This window comes from Hermetia illucens, chromosome 3, assembly GCF_905115235.1.
Source record: "Hermetia illucens chromosome 3, iHerIll2.2.curated.20191125, whole genome shotgun sequence".
In the NCBI taxonomy this organism is placed as follows: domain Eukaryota; kingdom Metazoa; phylum Arthropoda; class Insecta; order Diptera; family Stratiomyidae; genus Hermetia; species Hermetia illucens.
In genome coordinates this window covers 11,900,193-11,927,732 of record NC_051851.1, presented here as the reverse complement: position 1 = coordinate 11,927,732, position 27,540 = coordinate 11,900,193, and the positions used below count along the sequence as shown (strand labels likewise).

Below are 27,540 nucleotides of genomic sequence, written 5' to 3'. Positions count from 1 at the left end.
TCTTAAAAGATCAATCGATCACAATAAGATCAATAAAATGATCAATTGTTAATTTCCTTAAACTTATCGATAAATGTGTAGAATATAATTGAAAATTTTGTAAAAGGTCATTACGTTCTCCCTCCCCCCGTTTCAACTACTTTTCTATCATTTCATACTACAGAATCTGCTGTGATTTATTTCTATTGAATTGTATCTAACATAAAGAAGTAATTTGTTCTTTGTATCTCAAAAGAATAGATAAACATGTGATTTTAAATGGAGCATTAAATCTCTTCTTTGTTATCAAATATTTAAGAGGAACAAATAATGGGTGGGCAGATCTGAAACTCTTCTTTTCGATATGTGGCTCATATTTCATCTTTTTGGCATTTCTGAGTAAATAAATATTTATGAAATCCATTAGCGTGGATGATTTTTAAAATATTATTTCGTTGGTATTAGATATGAATGAATGAAATGCGGAATGTTGGTGCATTTTGTTATACAAAAAATAGGATTGTTGCTAACTGCCGGGTGTTAGAAGTTGGCAGTAATTGACGTCAACAAATTGAGGACGTCAATAGTTGGTATTATGCATTCTGAGAACATTGAGTTCTATTTAGATTTAGAAAATTCGAAACTACAAAAGCTTGTGTTCCAGAAATCAACTTGCGTCTTTGGGGTGCACTATTACCTCCAATGCCCCAAGGCTATCGAATAATTTTAATTTTCATTGTTGAGAGATCCAAGGCCGATTACAATAACAAACGCGTGTTAATGAGCATTTTTTGCTTATGATTAAAATCAACACGCTTCGTGTATGACAGAAAGATTTACTTTAATTGGAAGATAAAATAACCTTATTGGCCAAGGTATTTGTCACTAGCCATGACCTTCTCCTGCCTTTGTTCAAAACTCTCATCCTCGATTAAAGAATTCATCGTTTAAAACGACCCTTCAGTGATTTAATTTTTCATCTCTGTCTAGGAATTGGAAATGCTCTTCTGGAAGTCCTTGCTGCATCCATTGGAACTATTAACGTCACATCAGACCCCAACCCATATTTCCAACGTTTTCTGAACCGGTTTCCCATACGACCGTTGTCCTGACCTGACATATTTCCGAAAGCAGTTGCTCAATCAGCTTTCAATGCTAATGCAAACTGCTTTTACACTAAGGCGAATCTTCATCCAGTAAGACTTGCAATTTTGTATCTTCAAGCCATTTCGTTATCTTTGCCTTTATATCAAAATCACTTTTTTAAAGCAGCATCCCCCAGAACATGTTCGCCATACCACTACCACCAGCAATCGATGACTTTCAGAAAGAGTTTCATTAAATTTTTGTTTAAGGATTGAGAGTCCGCTTTTTCTTAATATCAAACTGGACCAATCGAAGAACAACTTACTCTCACTTTTTTATCAATGAAGCCCTGCCCTCCTGTTTTCGTGCCTAAATATTTAAAAAATAAAGACCAGAATGGCTACGGTTTTACCCAGGGCAAAAAGAACTTCAAAAGTTGTGTCATTGGTCCTGTCCGACGTCAAGTGGATGTGGACTTAGGATCCCTTAGTCATTATCTAAATCTAGCTTCGCCCAACAAGCTTAGTCTTGAACAAGTCATAATCCAAAAATGAAAACTCCCTGTTTCCATGGAGTCGATGAATGTAATTTGTTTATTTTTTCGAATACGCATTGCTGCAACCACTTGCTGTCTTCTTCAGGAGTTGTTAAAGTTTACCGTCAAATTTTCGAACCAACAAAAATAAATCCATTGTCCAACAGGTCACTTTAAACGTAGGCCTTTAGCATTCCTTTTTGCGATCGTAACCATAATTTGACCTAGGTACGCATTCCCAGCTGAGTCTCTGTAATGTAGTGCTCCCGGATTTTCATGTACAACATCTACCAAAATTTTCGAACATCATCATCATACCCTTCTCAGTCTTCATTAAGTAGCAACAAATTCACTGATCGCTTTGATCCAATTTCGGATGGTGTTTTGGTATAACACGCTTGACAACTGATTTGCAGACTTTAGTAAAATAGTTCCCTGGAATGTCCAATTGAATCGCTGACATTCACCATATTTGACTAGGTTTTGATCCCTAGGTGCGTTCAGCCTGAAGTACCTCTCTTTCATTATAATCTCCGGCCTCGATAAGTCCACATCTACTTGATGTCGGACCCGGCCAAATGGAGAGCAACTTACTCTCACTTCTTTTGGTCCACGGGCCCATAGTTTTGGGCACAACACCCAAGTATTCAAAAAAAGACGACTAACTGTTTCATCCAAGGTAGAGGTAACTCATCAGACGCTGCCTCACCTCTGTCTGTTTTAGGCATAACACCCAAATATTCAAAAAAGACTACTAACAAGTCATCAGACACTACCTCCCCTTCGTCCTGAGAACAGCGTGACCGAAAGTGGCAACAGATGGAAATCGCTCCTTTTTATACAATCACAAACACGACTCGCTGCGAATTATATCCAACTTAGATCCGCCAATACTTTAAGCCCAAGTAAGGTCAAAGCTACATTTTTTGTTTGAGCTAGCTTCGGTGAGAGTGTGTGAAATTTTAGTTAGGTCTACCGTTAGGTCCATTCCTTTAATCATGACGGTTAATCCCTTAATCCTTTAAATTGAAAATTGAGGAGCGATCTCTTATCAAACAAAGAATTACTGTCAAGGTTCCAAGTGGTTTTCTCCTTAAACTTCCCACGATATCTGCCCAAAAAGGCAATTATGAATCGCCAATATTTTCTTTTTTGTCTATGACGTTGAATAAGTTGCACGTATGCGGTAGACACAATAGATCTCGTTCGAAGTCTACGTGTGCTACTAGATCAGACCAAAAAAGATCTTTGTGATCTTGTGAGCTTGGCGGCAAACGTCAGCTGTTCTCCATGGTCAACTCATGCTTTGTGCTTGGGGTTATCACAAAAAATTACTTTCTCGGCATCAGTAATAATAAAAATTTACTGGAAAACTGCTTTGAACTTCATTTTTGGATTGACTTCACAGAGTGTAAGCAATAATACACGGCATGTCAACAGAAAATTTGGTGCAAATCACATCAGTATTAACAAAATTATAACAGGTCAAGTTTGCGTTGTTCAACTGGCTTTCATGCCTAGCAGTTTCCTATCTAGAAGCAAAAAAAAATTTTGATACTCGGAAGAGTCAGGTTCTGGTTTCAGATTTGCTTTTGGCAACATCGGATACACTCTACGGATCTTTCAGTTTTCTCGACTCAGTATTTGCACTCTTTAACTCGAAAAACATCACAGTATCTTGCTGCCTTTATCGAGTAAGTCCGCACGGTCCCACCCTACACGTAGCCCCGCGCAACAAGTGATCTGTTTTACTCCTCACTGGCCCGGCGATAATATTTGGCAGGTGCGTAGTTGATTTAAATTTTATTTAAAAGTTGAGAGAGTCCTGAGTCCGCCATCCACTTTGGAAGAAACTTCCTGAGCCAATTAGGAACAAATTTTCTCCCATTGTTTTTGGTCCACGGATCCCTCTGTTTTTGGCTAGCACCCAAAAAATATAGACAACTTGCCTTTTCGTCAAGAGCAGAGGCAATTCATCACCTCTGTCCAGGGAACAGCGTGACCACAATGGTAACCATCCATCCATCAGCTTATGAGCTTATGAGGATTTATATATTCAACCTAACCAGATTTGGTCTTTGCAGAATAAAGAGAGTAGTTCTAGAGGAGAGGATGAAATACTTTTGAATTACGGATGTTGGACTGATTTCTAAGATTTGGTCATTATTGGACTCCTAGTCATCAGGCCGGACACCATTATACCCAAGGAACACAACGTCTTGTTGGTTGCTCAGAACACTTTGAAGTTATGACTATTACGAATCCAAAGGTTTTCATTAAACCTGACATGTCAGTTGTCTACCTAGCGATCCAACATTAACGAATCATTTCTTAGTTCTAAAGTCTTTAATCAAAATATCTGAGGTCTAAGAACAAAAGTGGTGCATTTCAACCTATCTACCCCGGCTTACTACCACCTACTGGCTATTCGATTTTTCGCTGTGACAGAGATCGCGATGCTTTGGGTAAAGCCACAGCCGGAGGCGTCCTAATCGCTATAAAGTCTACCATATTTTCCTCGTACTCTTCTTGCAACGGTATTAACATGCGCATTTCTTCACCCAACGAATATCCATTTGTCCGCATCAGATTTCCCTGCTCTACCCCTCATTGTTTGTGGAGACTTAATCTTCCTATGCCTAACAATTCCGCCCTCCATCATTCCCCAGTAACTCCTTCCACCCTTCTAAGGTTTTGTGTAAAGCAGAACCTTTAAAAAATCGATTCAATGTCTGTCTGTTTGTCATACCCAATTTACTTAGAAACGGTAAACCGATCGTAAGAACATGTGGACATGTGACGCCATTTTTTGTTGAGTTTGAAGAGGGCTCCCTACACATACAAAAGGGGGGTATATATTTTATTTCACAGAATATGGTCATGTGTGGTTTCAAATCGAAGGGCTCAATTAGTACTTTTCGAAACTAATGTTATTTCCAATATTGGCCGAAACATAAGAGAGTGAGAGTCCAAAAGGTTTCGTTCTCCGAACCTGTCCGATCGAAAAATCTGAAAAAAAAAATCACAGTGATGCATCTTTATAAAATCTCGGCCTCACAATACATCCCATTCCAACATCTCCACAAATAAATTGAATAATAGTATATTACCATTTTTTAGAAATTTATCGGAAAACCCCTTTAAGTTCATCCCCCATACGACATAATTCTGGAAAGTTTGAAGGCAATCCAACTATTATTAACAAAATTATAGAAAGTCAAAGTTTCGCATTCCAGGTAAATTTATTGCACCCTAAGACATGTATGACATCATCGTCATATAAAGTTATATGAACGGCGAGCTCAATGGGGACGTTTTAGTTTTCCTTTTTTGGCTTTTTAAGGTTTTGTGTAACACAAAATCTTATTGAAATTGGTTTACAATCTGTCTGTCCGTCTGTCTGTCACCACCCCTATCGGAAACGGTCATAACGATTGACACCGGATTTGATGAAAAGGAGGGAACTTACGTCGAGGCCTCTTTGGTTTGCGAAAACTTTAGATCCTTTGGGTCTTACATCAGCAACTCCCGCAATCCGGTTAATTTGCAGGCTCCTCTGTTGATTTGCCACAATTATCGTATGACTTACTTTATAATTACTTTTCCTCAGTGTATAACGCCTCTTCTTCTACTATTTTCCTTCTTTCCCCGACTTAGTGCAGCCCATACTTCCTGCAACACCTCTGCCTTGTCGAGTACCTCATTGGTAACCTTGTTGCCAATATTAGTCACGGCCCTTATAGCCTTCCTAATCTTTTTTTTTTTTTCTAAAAACAGAAGCAATCCATTCCGGTCCCAATCTGGATAATTTTTAGCAGAGGCCTCCATGTTTGTCATTTTCGTAACCTCTGGAAAAGCGCTCTCATTTTCCCTATATACAAAAGCGCTGATCATAAACTCGTCGAGACTTATCGCCTTATTTCAATCCTCTCAATATCAACGAATGGTTAACTGCAAACTTTGGCCACCTTAAAGCAAAAGAACAGCATGGCTTTGTGAAACGTGTCGTTCTACCGCTACTAGACTTCAAAAGCTTTGTTATCAAAGGTCTAAACTCTCGGCGGGAAGTGTATGCCATCTACACAGAAGGCCTTTGACTCTGTTAACCATACGGTGCTTTTGTTCAAATTCGCCTCCTCTCCTTTCTGACCGTTTTTGCCGTGTTATTTTTTAATCGAATATCCTGTTCCTTTTCCTCTGGTGTATCACAAGGTTCTATTTTGGGTCCACCACTATTTTTATTTTTTATTAACCACCTTCCCTCTCTCCCCACGGTCCTTGGTTTGCTTTATGCTGATGACCTTAGACCTTTTCAGCTGTACCTTTTCCTATAGACTGCGTGTTCCGCCAATCGAATTTCAAAAGCCTGGTTCACTGATACTCTACAAATAAGTTAGCACTAAACATTAGCAAATGTCACTCGATCCGGTATTCTTTTGGTGGCCATCAGTTATCATATTGGGGTTTCATCCATGACCTCGACGTTATTTTCGACAATAGGCTTCGCTGCGACAGACAATCTGTGAACGTTTGCAAACGGGCTTCCATAATGGCATGCTTTATATTGAGTACATACTCTAACTTTGAGTTGGTCTAATTTTTCTTAATACTTTTCAATGACCTTGTACGTAGCATTCTTGAGTATTGCTCCGTCATCTTGTCCCCCTCCAGCAACTGTTATTGACTTGCCATAGAAAACCCACAACGCAATTTCATGTAGACTATCCTATCCGACTTCACTCTCTTAACCTACCTTACTTAAAGATTCGTAGAACCTTCTACAATGTGTGTTTCCTCAAAAAGTTGACTGACGATTTCGTCCAGGGCAGAAGCAACTCATCAGACGCTGCCTCACCTCTGCCCCGGGAGCAGCGTGGCCAAAAGTAGCGACAGGTGGTAATCGCCCCATTTATTTTTATATCGCAAACAAGACATGAGTGCGAATTAATTGAAGTGAAATCCGTCGTAAGTTCAGACCTAAACCAGGCGGGAATGAATTTTTTGCCGAGGAGTCCTGAATCCACCTGTCCCTACTTTCGGTGACGCTGCTCCTAGGGTAGAGGTGAGGCAGCGTCTGCTGAGTTGCCTCTCCTCTGGATGAAACCGTCAGTCAAGATTTTTTCTTCTTCCTTTTGAACTTTGGTGTTTAACCCAAAAAGAGGAGTCCGCAGACCACAAGAGCGGAAGTAAGTTACTTCTCAAGTGCTCCGGTCCGTCATCAAGTGGATGCGGACTCAGGACTCCCAGTATCTTCAACATGCGTTTCCTCTTTAGAGTTTCTTTGGCTTGATAGTGTGTCCGGATTGCTGCGTGGTTAGATTACAAGGCTGTCATACGGAAGGTCGCGGTTCAAACCTCATTGGTGGCAATGGAATTTGTATCATGATTTGACGTCGGATACCAGTCGACTTAGCTGGGAATGAGTACCTGCGTCAAACCAGGGTAATAATCTCGGGTGAGCGCAATGCTGACATTGCCTCCTACGGGGTACTGTAATCCTGTAGTGTATCGTTACGGTCTTGAATGAAGTGCTCTAACACACTTCAAGGCCCTGATGCAATTGGGTTGTTGTGCCAACGATTATTATTATTTACCCCTTGCTTAGGTGCGCGCCATCGCTCGCGTTACCTGAAATGTGCTTCAGTTCCTCCACGATCTCTTGAGCCCCCTGCACTCCTCTACTGTTCTGCGGCAAGTGCCCTTAGAGATACCCACTCGTCAGCCATCTTGGGAGAGTGGACTCGACCGCATGGCATATTCAACAATGTAATTGTGGCCCTTCCTTAATGTGTGGCCTATCCACTGCCACTTCCGCCTTTCGATCACAATGCGTATGAGTGGCTTGGTTGCGAAATACAAATTTGATATTATTAATATTTTTACTGTTCTTTGATTAGAAAATGTTTGGCTTTGCTTTCTAGTCCGCTTTATCCATTAGAAAATGTAAAAAGTAGGCGTAATTATTTATCCGTAGGTTAGATAATATAGAGCTCCGCATTTTGCATGTCGTCCATTCCAGAATAATTGTCTTTCATCTGGTGAAAAGAAATACTTTCCCCGCAGTAGCAAATTAATCTTTGTGAGTCATTACCGTCAAAAACAAAATTATGCACTATTCCGCATCAGTCAAGCTCTGCCTACTCAATAGTACTCGTACAAAACAAAACAAGGTTCAAACCAACTAATTAACATTTCAGAATCGTTCCACACTATCACGAACTGCAGCACCTGATCATCTTTTCGACCTCTAAACGACCGGCATAGCTCCCAGATGATGTCATCATCGAATAATCTAGCCCCTAGTGTGGCTCCTTCAGAAAAGGTCCCTTGGCCAAACAGCAAGGATGACTATGAATTGCGTGATGTCATAGGTGTAGGTGCGACAGCTGTAGTACATGCCGCTCTATGCTTACCAAGAAACGAAAAATGCGCCATCAAGAGGATCAATTTGGAGAAATGGAATACATCTATGGACGAACTGTTGAAGGAAATTCAAGCCATGTCCAGTTGTAACCATGAAAATGTAGTAACCTATCATACAAGCTTCGTCGTGAAGGAGGAGCTGTGGCTAGTTCTACGACTATTGGAAGGTGGCAGTCTTTTGGACATAATCAAACACAAAATGCGAACGACAAACTGCAAACATGGCGTTTTTGACGAATCCACAATCGCGACAGTTCTGAAGGAAGTCCTGAAGGGCTTAGAGTATTTCCACAGTAATGGACAAATTCACAGAGATATCAAGGCGGGAAATATTCTTTTGGGAGATGATGGCACTGTCCAGATAGCTGATTTCGGTGTATCGGCCTGGCTGGCTACAGGTCGAGATCTGTCGAGGCAAAAGGTAAGGCATACCTTCGTAGGAACGCCTTGTTGGATGGCTCCTGAAGTTATGGAACAGGATCATGGGTATGATTTCAAGGCTGATATATGGTCATTCGGAATCACAGCTATTGAAATGGCAACCGGAACTGCTCCTTATCACAAGTACCCACCAATGAAAGTCCTGATGTTAACTCTGCAAAATGATCCTCCTACACTTGATACCGGAGCTGAAGAGAAAGACCAGTACAAAGCATATGGCAAGACATTCCGTAAAATGATTGTGGAATGTTTGCAAAAGGAGGCATCGAAACGGCCTACAGCGAGTGAACTCCTCAAGCATGCTTTCTTCCGTAAAGCGAAAGACAGAAAGTACTTGACCCAAACTCTGCTAGCTAGTGGTCCATCAATGGAGACCCGTGTGCATAAGGCAGCCAAGCGACAACCAGGTGCATCAGGTCGACTGCATAGGACAGTTGCCGGTGAATGGGTGTGGTCAAGCGAAGAAGAAGACAACGGCAAACATTCATCCGATTCGGAGTCTGAGGATCGCCCCATGAATCGCCTCGAAGCAGCCGACTCATCCGATAGTGATCGCGAGGAGCCATCAGAACCATCTGAACGAACGGTCACGTGTACAACTGAACCAACTGCAACGGAGGTGTCTAACTCTACAACGGCCGAGGACTATCCACCTGTCAACCTAGTTCTTCGAATGCGAAATAACAAGCGAGAATTGCACGATATACGATTTGAATTTGCTGTCGGTAAGGATTCATCTGAGGGTATTGCCTCAGAACTAGTCGAAGCTGGTCTTGTTGACAATCGTGACACAGTCGTGATGGCGGCCAATTTACAAAAATTAATTGATAATCGTCATCAAATTAAAACTGTTACGTTCCAACTGAATTCAGGTTATAATCCGGGTGAGGTGCCTGATGAGAAATCCTTAATTGGTTATGCTCAAATTTCAATAACAGATTAGTTGGATCGTGTCGCAATGATCGTAATCGTGATCGTCTGCGATCATTCGAAGTTCATTCGTTTTCGCCTTTATGTTAGTTTTAAATATATTTTAATTTAATTTACTCGGATCTGAGATACATACAAGTAAATGGAACATCAAACAGTTAAATTTTGGCTGAAAAAAAGATAAAATTATTAAATTACCAGAAACTCTCAACATGAATGAATCACAAGAAAAATAGTTTCTTTTTCAATTTTGTTCATTGTTACGATTATTATTGTTTTTTTTTTCTTCTTTTTTATTTTTAAAACATTGTATTTTGCAAGTTAACTTAACAATTACAATTATGTTCACATATTTTATCTATAAATGAAGCTGTTTTCCTCAACTGAAGAGATCTTTTCTCCTGGACGAGAGAGAGTCCTCAAGATAGTCTTTGAGCTGATTGCTTCCCAGATAATAAGTGATGATGAATAGAAAGGACAAAGTAGAAAGAAGTGGGGACAAGATCTATTTGGAGTTAATCAAATAAAAGGAGGACGTTTACGATCCTTTCGAAGAGCGCAAAGGGATCGACGATGTACTGGGTGTTGAAAAATATTTTTTTCTGTTGTGAACAATAGCTGAGCGGTTTATGTATGGAGCGCTTTGTAGTTCTCTTCCTTAAAAACACTTTAGCCGTCAGCAGTTTGAAGGCTGCTTCAGCTGGTAAGCTTATAGGTGCCGATTGCGTGCCTCTGTATGCCTTCCTGAATCCTCTGTTTGCGGAATCTTGCAAACGAAGTGGTCCGAACTGCTTTTCTAAGGCCTCGCTGATATCCTCCTTGGTCGTGATTTCGTTAATGTCTTTACATTGAATCACAATCTCCTGCTTTCTGGCCCGAATTGTGCCTCTATCTCTTGCCGAGGAAATTTTCAGCCATTTTCCCGGAGACTTCTTCGGCCCCAGCATCAAAATCTCCTTTTTGGGAGCGTCTGATTCGGCTGACGCTTTCTCTACAATCCATCAGCTCCGGATCGGATTTGACCTTCTTAAGGATGTCGACATATGTCATATCACCTTTTTTAGAAATGATAATCAATTCTCAAACCAAGGTCCATGTTCCCTTGGGGCTTTATCTCCCTTGGGTCGATTGGAACCAGCGCCGTTGTTTCCAAGATTTTAGTCACTTTGCTTGCCTTCTCCTTTGTCAGTAAGAGGCCTTTTGCTTTTTCGCATCCTGCGAGAATCCGAATTAATCATTCATACCTGCTCTACTCCTCTTTTCGACCTTTGAGATTTTGAGGGGGCGTCACTTGTATTGCTTGAGTGACGCTTGCTTTCTTCGAGGCATTTTTTCGTCCGTGGCACTATTGTACAGTACACGAATGGCTCGGACCATGTTGCACATTGTGTTTGTACCTTATGAATTCGAACGGTGATTCGTCCGTATTTTGACACTGCTCCTCTGCTTTGTTTTCGCGCTGGGCATTTCCGTATTTATTAGCCTTTCGGGAGGTTCCCTAATTTCCTTCCTTTACCAAAGTTGACTTCGTGAGAGATCGCACGATCGCTGAATGACGAGTTTGTGAAGCATTTTTCGGTGGTTTTAGGACAGGCGCTCTCGGGGTGATGTATTCTTTTTAAATGCCTCTTTCTCCAGGCTACTTTTAGTATTCGATGCAACAGTGGCCAGGAAATCTACCACCGCAGCACCTGAGGGATGTCGACGGCCAGAAGCCTGCTTGCCCCCTCCCAAAAGCCGCCAGGACTGGGGTTCCGAGTCTCTGTACCGTAAATTTTTCTCTCCTTTCTTCTTCCATATTGTTTTCTTATTCTGGGTGTCCTTCCCATAGCCATTTTTGTCCACGGGTGGGTGTTTTTCTCCCACCTACCCGCTCTGCGCATAAACATGTCCATGCACACACACCTCCAAATGCTGACAAGTGCATATTCCTACGCATCCGCCGAGCATTTCCTTATCGGCACGATGGGAGATCTGGTAACTCCGCACCGGGTCTGTCTGTCTGGCACGCTCAATTTACTCGGGAACGGTTAAACCAACTGTCACGAAATTTGATGAGAAAGTTTGGTGAAAGTGGTCTGTGAATTCTTTTACATATAGCAAGTGGCGCCACTTTGTGTCGAGGGTTGTGGGGGGCTTCCCATGTATGTGAAAGGGGGGTATAATTTTTTTTTCACCGAATATAGTCATGTGGGATATCAAATGAAACTGTTCAGTTAGTACTTTACGAAATTGAAGATTTTTTGGGGCATAATGCTTCAACCACTACCACGCACCATCGTTGCGGTTTCGCCGAAATGTCCTTCAGCTTTCTCTTGGTTTTGCCGAGAAATCTGCACTCATCTTCTTCTATCCTAAATTTCGTGACACTACACTCCCCCGTCTTCAATGGCTTTACTACCCAAGTCGAGCCTGGCCTCCCTGGCTCGACTTCCTCCAAATGTCCCCATCTAATGACCATCAAAAAAGCGGTATGCAATTTACATCAACTGAATTCTCCCACTGTTTCCTTGGTTTCACTTTTGGTCGCTAATCATGGGCTCTTTTCTTCTTCTTCTAGCACTCGTTTAGATATTTTTCAATCATGCATTTACCTTATATGGCGCGCTTATTGTCATTTCCGGAATTTGATTAGAGATCGTTAAATGGTTGAAAAAATGTTGGTGTGCAATTCTCCAGGGATCTCCTTAAATATTACTCGTTTTAGACTGAAACTCCTGGAATACTTCGTACAGAGCGTCGTCTGTTCACGCTACAAATTGTAGGGATTTTGCTCAAAGCGTACCTCTAGTATCAACTGAAGCTAACCTGTTTTCGTAATGAAGGTATACTACACACACAAACTCGAGGGAAACTAATCTATTGGGACATGAAATCTCGAGGCGGATTGAAACCTTCGATGGTATCAATCTGCCTCGAAACTTCACGTCTCTATTAGAGAAGTTTACCCCGGCTGGGTTTAGTTTTGTTGGCTCCTGAGTCAAGGCACATGACTAAATCTCTGTGTCCTGACAGGGAGATAATATTTGAGAACCAAGAACCCCGGCCCTCATCTCGTCGAACTGCTAGCATTCGGGTTAGTTCCAGCACGTACCGTCCGGTTCCTCATATTATCTCGCGCAGTCGCAGTGTGACTGGCAAACCTGTTATCAATCAAACCCGTTTGATTGGTTGACAGCCTTGGTGACCATGTTGTTGCCAAGGTAATGCAACGCTGAACTCTCATCGTAACAGAGTTGGCGGAGCATTTTGACTAGTCCATTCCATGGATTAATTCAGACGCCACGTCAGCCCTTATTAAAAGTATTGGCAAAGATACTGGTCACACACATTCTCTCCGTAGCTATAACAATAAGAGGCCTTCTTTTCGCATACGAAGCGTATCCCATCAGTTATCATCAAAATTTGGGCTCATTGATTTCTTTTTCATCCATCAGAGCAAACTGTTGGACAACACTAATAATTGCCAAATAATCCGCTTCCAAGTAGTAATAGTGAACAATGATACATTTAGTCGAAACAGAAAATCACGCCCGCTCTGCACCATCCGAACCTTCATCACTTAGTCTAGCAACCGCTAACTTCAACCTAACGTTTCCACATTAGGTTTCCAGGTTTGTTTGGGAATGCGCCGATGCGGGAAGCGTGTGGAACTTATAACAAAATTTCTACGGCTGGCGAAGTCAATTGATCGTTGACCCTTGTGATTGCATTCCTCATGGAGGCTGTGCCATCCACTGGTTCCTCGCTTTCGCTTCCGATTTTCGCATTAAAATCCCCCAACAGTACTCTGACAGCGCTTGTTGGTAGTGGCGCGAACAGTGTCTCCAGAAGTGCATAAAACTCGTCTTTCATTGCATCTTCTTTGACTTCAGTCGGGGCGTGCACGTTGATGAGCCACAAGTTGAAAAAATGAGTTCTAATGCGAATCGCATAACAACCTTTCGTCTGTAGGTTTGAAGTCGATGACGTGCGGCTTGCGGTGTTTGCTCACTATAAATATAACTACAAACTCCTTCATCTAATGATTTGCCACTTTTGAAAATTGTGTCCGAATTCATAACGCTTATTTCGTTACCAATTCAATTTGTTTCCTCGACTGCAATTATGCTCCAATCCAAGGCAAATGTTCCAGGTTTCTTGACATTTAGGCAAGCATGACCTGGGTACTGTACAAGAGACGTGACACCGCTTGAAACAGCCAATGAAACTACTACCCTTAGAAACAGCCCGATTCAGTCATACCTGAAACTAACCAATGTGATAAGCTCAGAGGATTCTAAGGTACGCTCAATTTTTACAGGAGGTTCACACCCAGAGCAACAGCAGTTCAGTTGGACTTGACACACACACATCCGAAACTCAACGCGCCTTTGCCCATCTTCTGCAATAGATATGACTTCCTGATTGGAGCAGCAAACAATGAATCAGTTATTGCCGGAAGTCATTAGGTTTCTTCTCTAGGGAGCTTGGTCCGGCGGAAGATAAATACGGAGCGCACGATTGGAAACTATTGGCTATGCACCTAGCGAAACACTTTCGTTTGAATAATTGAAACAAAAGAGTTCACCATGCGTACGGATCATAGCCCGCTAACGTTCGCCTTACATAAAAAAATCAGCGCTCATCTCGTCATCAAGATTATATCGGGGGTGGTGATCGCGTTGTCGCGGACGCATTATCGTACGTTGAGAAGTTGGAATTCATTATTGATAACCCAAAGCTTGCAGCATCTCAGTCCAATGACGACGACCTCAAAATGCTGTAACAAACAAAAATAGGGTTCCGACTAAAGTAACTCTAGTGTCTACTGGTGTTTGTCCTACCCTGGAATAACCACCACCGTTAAATTGGTAACACGGAGGTATATTTTTCCATCTGCCGGAATTTAACATGTGGTTGTAATGATTCTCAGCGATCAAAAGTATCACATCATGTAATTATCCCAGTGGGTACCTTTGCACGACCATCATCCAGACTCGTGCACGTGTATATGGATGTTTTCGTTGTACCTTATTACGGGAAACAACGGAAGTGACTGACCATCACCACTATTAACGGCGCAACAACCGGTATCCGATCTAGACCCGCCTTAATAAGGAGTTCCAGACATCCCGGTTTTGCGCCGAGGTCCACCAATTCGATATCCTTAAAAGCTGTCTGGCGTCCTGACCTACGCCATCGCTCCATCTCAGGCAGGGTCTGCCTCATCTTCTTTTTCTACCATAGATATTGCCCCTATAGACTTTCCGGGCTTGTTCATCCTCTTTTTTAATGCTGCGGATTTAAAATGTGTCATGAAGATATTGGCAATGATGGGTGAAATAGGGAAGTCCCATCGCAGTTTCAGATATGGGGGGGGGGGGGGATAATATGTAACGGAAAGTTGTTGTGGTTTCAGGGATAAGCACCTTTGTGAATAAGACTTTTACGGCGAATCTAGCGCATATGCGTGGATTGAATTGTTGTATTTTTGATTTTATTTGTGAAGTCAAAGGGGTTCTGAACCTCTGTGTTAGTCTTACCACTGAATGGTGTTAATCGTTCTGTTAAATGGCGTGTAAGCTGAATATTTGATGTTGGAAAGTCGATGGCACTTACAATGTCTGAGGGGGACACGCAAGTTCCAAATAAATCGCGACGGGCATTGGTCTCCCAACTCGAATCTGTAAATAAACTCTATCTAGCTCGCCTCTGCCGAATTGCGCAGCATCACCATGTATGCACTATGGCGACAAAAGCACCTCGTCCCGCGTGAACCACAGTGTAATATGATGTCGACAAAATTTTGACAGTAAGGGAAACCACCTTCAAACTCGCCTCGTTTGATTGTCCGCAGTTATTTGAATCAACCCCAAACCTGTGGGTCCACGCATTTATTGTCGGTTAACAATTCGCTTCATTTTGGTTACAAAGTAAGCTTGACCCAGGTTCAACATGTGAAGTAATAGCTGTCTCGAGCAGCTTTGAGTCCTTTTTCGTCCTTCTAAAAACATTGATAATTTCATGGAAAAATACAAGTAATGTATCATCAATCGCACACTTTTGTGATTGCTTTGCATATTTGGGGATAGGTTTCCCCCCAATATTAATAAAATCCGTTTTCTGATAATAACAACACTTTGGCTTTCCTGTGGTTTACACTTTTCTTCCTTTGACTAACATACTTTGCTAGTCTCTCTCGTCGCGCCGGTGGTCTAGTGAAGAGTCCCTGTGATCTTGACATTTTTCGCCTTGGTCTACTGTCAGGCCGTCAGCTGTTTCCACGGCCGTTCAATGCGGCGACAGAGGCGAATTCACAGTGGCATTCAGGTTCGCGCCTCCGATATAAAGATAGATAGATCCTTGAACCAACACTCAAATAAATATCAAAGCCCACATTGACGCCTCGGGTATGAACTTGTAACTCACCCATTCATCATCACAACCAACATTTAGAAAACTCTGATCAGAGTGAAAACACACACAAAAAAAAAAGTTGTTGCCCACGTTTAAGTTTAAAGTCCTCAATTTTAAGTTGTATTTAAAACCTATTCAATATTATCCTTATCATAACGACTATGATGCTATTTTCGAGTTATTTAGTTTAGATGGAATATATCAGACTGTATGACATTTTTATCTAGTTATTAGAAATCCGAAAAGTTACTGCGGATAAGAATGAAGAAAAATAATTAAATAAGATATTCGAAAAAATTAAAAATTGTATGAGAAAGAATTAATGAAAAAAAAAGAAAAGAAAACAAAGAGCCTTTCCGAAATATGTAGTGTTTTTTTATTTATTTATTTAGCGTGTAGGTTTTTTAACTGCTATGCAATTTTACATACAATTTAAAAGATATATGAAATGCAAGAAAGAATAAGAAATGCGTAACGTACCTATTTCATGAAAATCACTAATATTATATCAATAATTATTTAAAGTGAACATTACAGTAATTTTAAACTTAGAGGATGAGAAAATGAAGCTAAAATCATAAGTAGTGAAACATAGCAAGACCATTATCATGCATTGAGTACTGTGAAAAGTTATTGCGCTTTGAAGCTGTTGTTCTAAAATAATTTTTAAGATGAGAATACAGTTGGACAGAAGTTTTTTAGTGCTATTGGAGGGAGTCGTTTGATATGTGGAGTTAAAAAGATAAAGATTGGACGATTGCCTATCTATTAGGATTTTGCACATTAAATGGCCGATTTGGTACTAAAGTGTGAAACGACTGTAAAGCTAACAAAAATGTCTGTCTACAAATAAGTTCTGTCGGTTTATTTTTTAAATTTGAAGCTTTATTGTGAAAAATTGGTTATACATTCATTGTTCAAAGTATTGCCCATCGCTAGCCACAACTTTCTTCCATCTTTCAGGCAATTCATAGATACCATCGCACCAAAAATTGGCCGGCTTGGCCGCTATCCACTCATCGAGCCATTTTTTGAGTTCGTCGTAATTGGAGAAGTGCTGGTCAGCCAGGCCATGCTGCATCGACCGGAACAAATAGTATTCAGAAGGAGTAATGTCTGGAGAGTATGGCGGGTGGGGTAGGACTTCCCATTTCAACGTTTCTAGATATGTTTTAACGGGCTGTGCAACATGTGGACGAGCATTGTCATGTTGCAAAATAATTTTATCATGCCTTTGCTGATATTGCGGTCGTTTTTTCTTGAGTTCGCGGCTCAAACGCATCATTGGACGTCGGTGCCCGTGAGCGTTTCGTTCGGTTTTAGCAGCTCATAGTATACCACACCCAACTGGTCCCACCATATACACAGCATGATCTTCTCACCATGAATATTCGCTTTGGCCGTCGATGATGAGGCATGGCCGGGGTATCCCCACATTGCCCGACTCTTGGGATTATCGTAATGGATCCACTTTTCATCGCCAGTAACTATTCGATCCAGAAAACCCTTCCTTTCTTGTCGGTGGAGCAGTTGTTCGCACGTGAAAAAACGGCATTCGACGTCGCTTGGCTTCAGTTCATACGGAACCCAATTTCCGACCTTTCGGATCATTCCCATTGCTTTTAAACGGTGGGAAATGGCTTGCTGAGTGACTCCAAGTGTTTTTCCAAGTTCTTCTTGCGTTTGCGATGGATCTTGGTCGAACAATGCGTCTAATTCTTCATCTTCAAAAACTGTTGGCCGTCCGGCGCGCTCTTCATCTTCCAAGTCAAAATTGCCACTTTTAAACCGTCCAAACCACCTCTGACACGTTCGCTCAGATAGAGCATGGTCACCATAAACTTCCACCAAAATGCGATGACTTTCGGTTGCTTTTTTCTTCATATTGAAATAATGAAGTAGAACTCCCCGCAAAAACACATTATTTGGTACAAAATTGGCCATTTTCGTTGATGAAAAAAGTATTGTTGTTTACACTTCAATTAAATAATTAATACTGACGTTTGTGCCTATTGACAGTAGCTTTCAGATGAATGTTTGAAAATGTGGATCAATGGAATAAAAAACAAGCTACGTCATCTATTGTGAAAACCGACAGAACTTATTTGTATGCCTTTATAATTATTTAAAATAGGTGCCAGTCGATTCAAAACACTTCTCCCAGTTTCGTAGTTCCAATTTTCAAACTCGTCGAAGGCAATTTTGATGGCCTCTTCATTCCTAAATTGTTTTTCCGCCAAAAAATGATCCAAATGCTTAAAAAAGTGGTAGTCGGTTGGCGAAAGGGCCGGTGAATATGGTGGATGAAGCAGAGTCTCATACCGCAATTCGTTCAATTTTTAAACCGTTGTTCTAGATACATGAGGTCGTGCATTGTCGTGAAGGAGTGTCACATCACTTCTATTGACTAATCTCGGCCGTTGAATACTCAATCTCGAGTTGGGCATAGTATTTCTGTACATTTATCGTTTCTCCAGATGCCAAAAAAGAATAGTGGATAACGCCAGTTGCAGACCACAAAACAGTCGCCATTACCTTCTTCGGATGGAGGCTCGGTTTCGGCATATGCTTCGGTGGCTCATCAGCATCTAGCCCCCCCCCCCCCGAGTCTGTAAAGGACTCATCTGAAGTGGCTTCGGCCACGAAGCCTCACCGGACGTTATCTGGTACCATGAAAACCGGGACGGCCCTCTGAGAGCATTTGCTCCAGGAGAATTCCTAGAGGATGTGTTCTCGGCCCGGTTATTTGCGGTTGGCCCCCTAGTGGGAGTTTCATGGTGGTTGTGGTTATGCCTACATTGCGGGCAGAGCTCCTCGGAGCTCAAACGTGGAGTTGCCTTGTACAACTCGGGTGCTGTACCCCTTAGTTGCGGCAGAGATGTTAGATAGGCCTCGCATCCGCTGGTATGAATGCTGAGCCTGCACTCAGTATAAACCAGGACCGCTGTGCTTGCATGGCGGGACTCTGATTGTGGTCCCAAAATCAATCCGTGTCCGAAGAGGACCGTGGGATTATGCCTACATGGCAGGTACTCACGTTAAACCCCCAGGACTTTCATTACATGCCACTATTCTGTGCAAAAAGAGATTGCTTCTGTTGCGGGAGAGTAAAGAACTACAAATTTCCATTCGAAGCGCCATGTTTTTTTCACCTTTCCAAGTTGTTGCAAGTGCTGGGAAGCTATAGAATAGTGTACGCCCAGTTTCTATGCAATGTCTCCCACAGATTGATTGTCGGATTCGGCTAGCAAACGCAGCTCGTTGTCAATCGATGGTCCTGGATGCCCACGTGGTTTACTTTGAAGGTTTACATCGCCTGACTCGAATTTTTCGAGCCACCGCCGTGTGCTTCGTTCGCTTACCGCATCAGCGACAAATGCGCTGTTAATGTTCCTGGTCGCTTCCGCTGATTTATGACTGAGTTTGAACTCATACAGAAAAAGTATACGTTCTTGGCTCTTTTCCATCCTTTTTTCCTTTCTATTCACTGTTATCACAACGATAGTCAAAACTGAAATCACTCCTTGATTAAATGTAGAAGTATTTATACTTTATTATCCGGCACCAACAGCGCCAACTGGTGGTGGTTTGATACAACAAAATCGCAATTAACTTCACTTGATGCTTGATGTCTATATGCTTGGTTCGCTTGTGGAACTCCGCATTTTTGATTAATCGGATTGATTGTCTACTCGCAGGACTGTCGACGTTGTCGGTAGACATCCGAGATCGTTTAACAATTTCCTCAGCCAAATTGCCTCTTTAGCAGCCGCTGCTTCCGCTACGTACTCAGCCTCCGTTGTGCTCAGTGTGACTAGCTTTTGTCGTTGGGACGACCACGTCACAATCGTTCGATAGACAAAACGCATATTCAGTGGTAGATCTGTGCGTCTCCGTGTCACTTGCGAAATCCGAGGCTGAAAACCCCCGTAACTTCGAGTTACTCCCGCCGCTTTTGTACATTATCCCGACTTTCGTTGTTCCGATCAGGTACCGATAGATTCGTTTCACTGCTTGTCAGTGGCTCTCGTTGTGATTGCTAAGAAATTTACTAACTGAATTCACCGAATATGCGATGTCTGGCCGCGTCACAACCGCGAGAAACATTAATAAGCCCACTGCTTCTCGAAACGGTATTGTACTTGGGCTTTCATCGTCGCGATCGTTTTGGAACTAGTCGCGCGTGCGGTTCTGCAGAAATACTTGCCGCTTTTGCATCAACCATCTTGAATTTATTGAGAATTTTCTTCACATACCATGCAAGAACATGGTTTTATTTACTCGATTTCGTTCTATTTGTACCCCGACCAATGACTTTCCATTTCCGATCGTAATTTCGAACGCGCTTTCCAACGATTTTATTACTGACTCGAGAGCTTCACTTGTTTTGCTGCGATGAGTCCGTCATCTACAAAAAGCGCAAAAAATACATCTACACCGTCTACTTGTCCTCGAAAGATACACTTGTCGGCTTCGTTTCGCTAAACTGATATTTATCTAAGAACTCGCGAAACTTTTGCTTCCAGCACCACGTTTTTCTTCTTTTTTGACGTTGAGTCCCTCCAGTGTTTCCATGTCGATCTCTTCCTTCAGCTCGCCGTGAAGAAAGGCTGTTCTCACATCAAATTGTATAAGCTCCAAGTCTTGTTCAGTCACCATGGCCAATAGAACTCTCAACGAGTCGTATCTCACGACTGGCGAGAAAGTCTCCGTATAGTCGAGTCCCTGTTTTTGTTGAAATCCTCGTGCACAAAGTCTCGCTTTGTATCGGTATACGTCGCCTGACGTGTCTCGTATCTATGGGCTTTCGATCCGTTTTCCTTGGTACGATTGACCAAGTCTCGTTCTGCTCGTGCGCATCTAACTCTTCCTGAATTGCCTCGGCACTGTTCATCGCCTCCTGGAATGTATTTGGCGGATTATATTCAGCGAAGTCGATCTCAAACCGTATGGGTCGATCGATGTTTGCACGGTCCCGCAGTTGTCTGTCATTGCCCAGTTGATTTTTATGTTCTTCTTGAGCTTCCAGACACTCTTCCTCCTGTTGCTGTTCAACGGGTTTTGCCACATCTTCATTTTCGTCCGCTGGAAGGATGTATTCGAATTCTTTGCCTATTTCTGGCCCAAGTTGTGACTTCTCGTTGAATATGACGTCTCTTGATATATATATTTTATTATTCTGTGGTTTGTGATCGGCGTATCAACGAACGTCTCAAATCTAAAATTTATCGCAATGTCGTCCGTCCAGTCGCTCTCTATGGTTCTGAGTGTTGGCCGACCATAAAAGACAATGAACGGCGTCTTGCGGTAATGGAGACGAAGATGCTACGTTGGACTAGTGGCGTCACACGTTTAGATCACATCCGAAATGAGGATATCCGCGATCGTTATGGGGTTGCACCGATCGTGGAAAAGTTGCGAGAGAGGCGTTTTCGATGGTATGGTCACGCAATTCGTGCAAACGAGAATTCACTTGCCAAGATTGGTCTGAACATCGAAGTCGATGGTAGACGATCAAAAGGCAGACCTAAGCAACGGTGGCTTGATACGCTGGATGGGAATTTGAAAGCCTCGAGATTGCACCCAGATCAGGCATTCGATACGACGAGCCGACCCCGCTTGTGAACGGGACAAAGGCTGAAGAAAAAGAAGAAGATTCTGTGGTTTGTACAAACGGTAATTCATAGAGTCGTTCTGATATCCAACTAAGATCAACTTTGTGGCCTTTGGATCTAATTTCTTGCGAAACTGTTTATCGATATGCATGTACGCATCCGATCCGAACACTCGAAAATGAGACACATCTGGTGTTTTTCCAAACCAAATCTCGTATGGTGTTTTCTCTTTACCTGTAGCACGAACTCGGTTGAGCACGGTCACTGCTGTCCCGACTGCTTCGGCCCATAGCGACAGAGGAAGTTTCTCTGCCGTTATCATCGTGCGCGCACTCTCGATGATTGTTCTGTTGTCACGCTCGGCTTTCCCATTCTGCTGGGGAGTGTAAGGTGCCGTGTTTACCATCTCGATACCACGAGCCTCGAGATATCGCTTCATTTCAAATACTCTCGACCGTTGTCCGTACGTAAAATCTTCATTGGCTTACCGAATTTGTTGTTGATCAGCTTTTCGTATTTCTGGAAAATGTCGAAAACATCAGATTTGTGTTTCATGAAGTAAACATACCGAAATCCTGATTATGCAGAATCTTGCACCACCGATCGACTTGACGTTGAGAATGGTCCGCACACGTCCGAATGTATGTATTCTGCAGGTTTTGTTTTTCGATTTGTCTCATTCTTCTTGAACGAAAGCCTGTGTGCTTTTCCGAAGGCACACGATTCACAGAAGAAATTGTCAATATCCGCTAATTTCACACCGCGAATCAGCCCCTTTTGCGTCATTTCGCGCAAAACTTTATTGTTTACGTGGCCCATTCGTTCGTGCCAAACACGCAAGTTGACAGTTGACACATTTGCTTCTCTCGCTCCACTACCGGTAACTTCACACACGCCCTTGTCCCCGAGTGATATCAACTCACCACTGCTTGATTCGAACTCACTGTACCAGTCCCGTCGGTAAGTGATATGCCTGGACGCACCGCTGTCGGTAATCCAGACATCGCTTGTGTCGACTGCCATGAGTCTTTCTACGACCTCACTATTCGGCACTGTCTCCGATTTCACTTGCTGCTGTTTATGTTCTCTTGTCGAAGCAACAAACGCACACTCACGAGGATTTTCATTGGGATTGTCTGTGTCCCTTTTCTTTTTCCGGCAATCGCAAGCAAGGTGTCTTTTCCTTTTACAATAGAAACACTCGACACTCTTATTTCTATTTTCGTTGTTTTCCTTCATGTTCTTGTTTTGGTTCGCGGCGAATTTTTTCTTTTTGTTCCCGCCCAGAATAAAGGTAGCTAACGCTCGAGTGATGTCATCGTCACCTTCAAGTCTTCTTTCTTCCTTCAATAATCTTTCTAATAGATTATCAAGGGTTTGTCTTTCTTCAGATACACTGTCCCATGCTATCTGGAGAGCGTTGTATTTTTCGCTATTATGGCCGTGTCCGAAATCGCTTCTCCCTGATCCTTCAGTTGAGGCGCCATGTTTTGTACCCGGGAGACATGTTGTACTACAGACTCACTTGATTCCTTGCGATATCCGTGAAACTTTTGTAGCAGTAGCATCTTGTTTGACACTGATTTCTGCTCGTGAATTCTCACCAGGTTGTCCCACATTTGCTTGGCTGTAGTGCAATTAAGCATACAGTCGAGCTGGGAATCCTCGATCGACGAGGAAACTATGCACATGGCCGTTGCGTTGTCTTTCACCCACTTTTTGCCATCGGCTGAATCTGCGTCTGCCGATATCACTCGCGCGCCCGTCACGACGTCTTGAATGGAGTTCGCAATAAGCATCGAGTTCATTCGAAATTTCCACGCTTGAAAATTCGAGCCATCAAACTTCTTGATGTTCTTTATTAGAGTTGATTTCGCCATATTTGATTTTTCGTTCGATTATTTTTCCGTATGCGTTTACCGGTACACTACAGAGGCGACCACGTTTTCCACCGTTTTCTTTCTATCGTTTTCTGACTTCGATAATCGAACGTTACGCAGGCTGCTTGCCTGGACTCATAACCTGTTGTGATTATTGAAAAGAAGAGATAACTTCGATTTATATATATATATGCACTTTATTAGGGACTTTTCTTTGTATGTACATCTATCGTAGGCAACGGTCAAGGATCAACTAACACATCGTTCAATAAGTCCCGGGACTAATTATGAAAACAACATTTTATCGGCAAAATTCTTTATTATTCATCAACATAATCTCCTTCAAGGGTTATACAATCATTCCAATGCTTCTCTAACTTTTCAATGCCATGTTTGTAGAACGATTTGTCTTTTGACTCAAAATGAGCCTCAGTAGCAGCGATCACCTCCTCATTTGAGCCAAATCTTTTTCCTTGGAGCATCTTTTTGAGATCCGCAAAGAGCCAGCAGTCGCTGGAGGCCAGATCCGGCGAGTACAGAGGATGAGGAAGCAGTTGGAAGCCTAATTCGTTGAATTTGGTCATCGTTTTGATTGACTTGTGGCACGGTGCGTTGTCTTGATGAAAGGTGACTTTCTTCTTCTTTATGTGTGGGCGTTTTTACGCTATTTCGGCCTTCAAACGATCCAAGAACACCATGTAGTAGTCGCTATTGATGGTTTTTCCTTTTTCAAGGTAGTCAATGAAAATTATACCATTCGGATCCCAGAATACGGACGCCATCACTTTGCCGGCCGACTGTTGTGTTTTTGGACGCTTCGGGCGGCTTTTACCGGTCGTACGCCATTCAGCTGACTGCCGACTTGACTCCGGAGTGAAATGGTCAATCCATGTTTCGTCCACTGTCACATATCGACGCAAAAAATCCTGCTTATTGCGAGTAAACAGCGCCAAACAGCTCTCCGAATCATTGATACGTTGTTGCTTTTGTTCCATTGTGAGCAAACGCGGCAGTCATTTGGAAAAAATCTTTTTCATAGCCAATTTTTGTTGCAAAATAGTAAATGCACTACCAGTTGATATGTTCACCATCTTAGCTATCTCGCGCACTTTCATTTTGCGATCTCCCATCACGATTTTCAATACTTCGTGTTTTCGGGAGTTACTCCCTCATTTGGCCGACCCGAACGTTCCGCATCATTTGTATCAGCACGGCCGCGTTTCACGTCGAAAACCACCGACAAATGATTGTTTTCGACGGAGTAGAGTCCGGATAACGTTTTTCAAGCCATTGCTGAGCTTGAACAGTGTTTTTTCCCCATTAGAAAACAATGTTTTATCAACACACGAAACTCGTTTTGGTCCATTTTTTCACGATTGCAAAGGTAGCGTCAGTTTAACCACTATAGGTTTCTTGGTTATGTTTCGAATTACATCAAATTTTGACACATCTTATTTGAAGGTTGGTACTTCTGAACCTTGGTATATAAATGGCATTATTAGCGCCATTTCTACGCTAGTCCCGGGACTTATTGAACGATGTGTTAAACTGAAAATTATTGGGAACGCAAGCAATGAGCTGCGGTGCGTGAAACAAAAGAATGAGACGCACGATAACTATATTTCTCAACACACTTGATTGCCAAATCGACCATTTCATGTGCAACAACCTAATATAAAACGTTTAAAATCGTTAGATCGTTTAGTCTCCCGTTAATAATTTTTTATAACACAAAAAGATTTCCGGAGAACAACCCATGGTTTCACGTATAAGGTCCTCCAAAAGCGAATGATTTGGTGAATTTTGTGGTAGTATTTTGAAGATAGTTCACTGTTCACCACTACAATTGTAACATTTCTGAAAATTCAAAGCTCTGTTTAGCCTTTATTGATCATTTGTATTCCTATTAGCTCTAAGCCAGGCAATATTTAAGCAAAAATTGTTGTTTCAAGCTTCAAACCAAAAAATTTCAAAAGCTAAATTATACTACTCAGTTCAATTGTAATTACCTTGTTCGATGTGATAATTTATTTACTTGATGAATATCAAACCGAGCAATTACTCTAAATTGTAAGAAACTAAAAAAATATCTGAAAGTCCGGAAAGATACATTTTTAAAATACAAAATCAAAGTAAAAATCGAAATATCTGTTCTTCCCGAAAATATACTATCAAAATCAATACTTTTCGAAAATGGTCGTATGCTCTATTATGTACTTAGAATTACTGTACCAAGTGAACCTTACCCCAGACGAAAAACAATACTTTTTATCTGGAACGACAAATTTTCCAAGCTAACCTAGATATGATGACTAGAACTGCAACAATGTTGCGATGTAGCTCCCAATATCACTGAATATACACACCAAGGACTCATGTTCATGTTCTGTATATCCAACATTGGAGTTCATAAAATTTATTAAGAATTAACGAACAATTCAAAAGATATCCTTTCTCGCTATCTTCACTATTGTTTTAATATTACCTAAAACTTCCTTTGAAGATTCCTTACAGGTCCCTTTGACGATGCTGCCTTGGCTACATCTCAATAGGTTCAAATAGAATTTCCTTCCCTTCCCTTGTTTTTGCATATTATTATTTTCTTGTAATAACAATGCAATAAATGTATTTTCACTAAGTGTTATTTTATTTAAAGAAAATTGTTACAAGTGACAATGATTTTGTCGAGATTCTACGAAAATTCAAATGTTAAAACATCAAATATATTATGTATTGTATTTTGCTTAACAAATTACGAGTTGAAATGCAGCGAAAACTATAGAGAAAAAAAAAACAACTAAAATTGTAATATTTTGTTTAATAAATACAAAATATAATTGTCAGAAACTTTTCAGTTCTGATATAAAATAAAGAAATAAATGGCATTTTTATTTGGTAGCTTCAGGGTTAATGAGGGGAGCCGCAGCTCCAAGCACTCAGACCTTTGCTAGGCCCATTGTACTATCTCCGGATATCGTCTATTCATCGGCCTCTCACCGACAGAGTTCGCAGGCTCTCGCGAATCTGAGAACATTCTCCAGAGACAGACGTTGAAGAAAACCTTATCTTCGTCTGAGGTCTGAGGAAGCCGAGCAGCTGCATACGAAGTTTCAAGGCTCTCTGCTCTCTCTTTCTCCTCGCATTGGCTGCATATGGCCGAGATGACCACTCCGATTTTTTCCATGCGGTAGTTTAAGGGTCAGTGTCCTGTTAAAAGCCCTACTAGGGTTTTCTTGTCCCACTTCTTAAGGGACAACAAAAACGCTGCTGTAGCGGGCTCTAGTTCCCTCACAAAGTTTTTCGCCGGCCGGCAGAAGTTCAAATTTCTCCATTCGACTGCGTGCGTCCTTGTCATTTCCCCCTTCAGAGTAGACTTGACAGTAGATGGCCGGATGCCAAAAGCTGGTTCTGGCCCCACCTTTGTGGATTCGGAACCTTGGCGAACCAAACTGTCAGCTTCCTCATTACCAGCGGTTATTATTATTAAAGATGGAGTCCACCAAGCAAGAAATTCGTCATATTTTACATTTTTACTACTTGAGAGGTAAAAATGTAACGAAGGCGGCCGAAAAAATTTGTGAAGTTTATGGGTCCGATACTGTAACGATTTGTATAGCACAACGTTGGTTCTATCGATTTCGTTCTGGTGCAGTAGATGTCGAAGATACACCCCGTACTGGTAGGCCAATCGTCGTAGAAACCGATAAAAGCGTCGAAATCATCCAAGTAGACCGGCATATGAGCACTCGTTCAATTGGCCAGGAACTGGGTATAGACCATAAAACCATTTAGAACCATTTGCAGAAGATTGGATTCCCAAAAAAGCTGTATATTTGGGTGCCACACGAGTTGACGCAAAAAAATCTCTAGGACTTGCGATGCATTGCTGAAACGGAACGAATTCGACTCATTTTTGAAGCAGATGGTGACTGGTGATGAAAAATGGATCACGTACGACAACATCAAACGAAAAACATCGTGGTCGCAGCGCGGCGAGCCGGCCCTCACCATCGCCAAGTCCGGATTGAGGGCCAGGAAGATTTTGCTGTGTGTTTGGTGGGATTGGAAGGGAATCATCCACTATGAGCTGCTCAATTCGGTCCTCTACTGTGAGCAACTCGTTCGTTTGAAGCAGGCGATTGACCAGAAGCGGCCAGAATTGGTCAATAGGAATGGTGTTGTGTTCCATCAGGACAACGCTTGGCCTTTGATGACCCGCCAAGAACTACGGGAGCTCGGATGGATGTCCTAT

At 42.0% G+C, this 27,540-nt stretch overlaps 2 protein-coding genes across 4 annotated transcripts in view; both read left to right on the top strand.

Annotated features, from left to right (window-relative positions):
- Nucleotides 1-9,777, top strand: part of LOC119652777 (serine/threonine-protein kinase OSR1) — an 88,883-nt gene extending 79,106 nt beyond the window's left edge. For both annotated transcript variants that reach the window (XM_038057087.1, XM_038057085.1), the window contains exon 2: nucleotides 7,798-9,777. In XM_038057087.1, the coding sequence (XP_037913015.1) occupies nucleotides 7,872-9,407 (1,536 nt within the window). In that variant the 5' untranslated portion in view covers nucleotides 7,798-7,871 and the 3' untranslated portion in view covers nucleotides 9,408-9,777. The remainder of the gene's footprint in view (nucleotides 1-7,797) is intronic.
- LOC119652778 (E3 ubiquitin-protein ligase RNF181 homolog) overlaps nucleotides 1-27,540 on the top strand; it is a 125,725-nt gene that overhangs the window by 79,104 nt on the left and 19,081 nt on the right. The window lies entirely within an intron of this gene.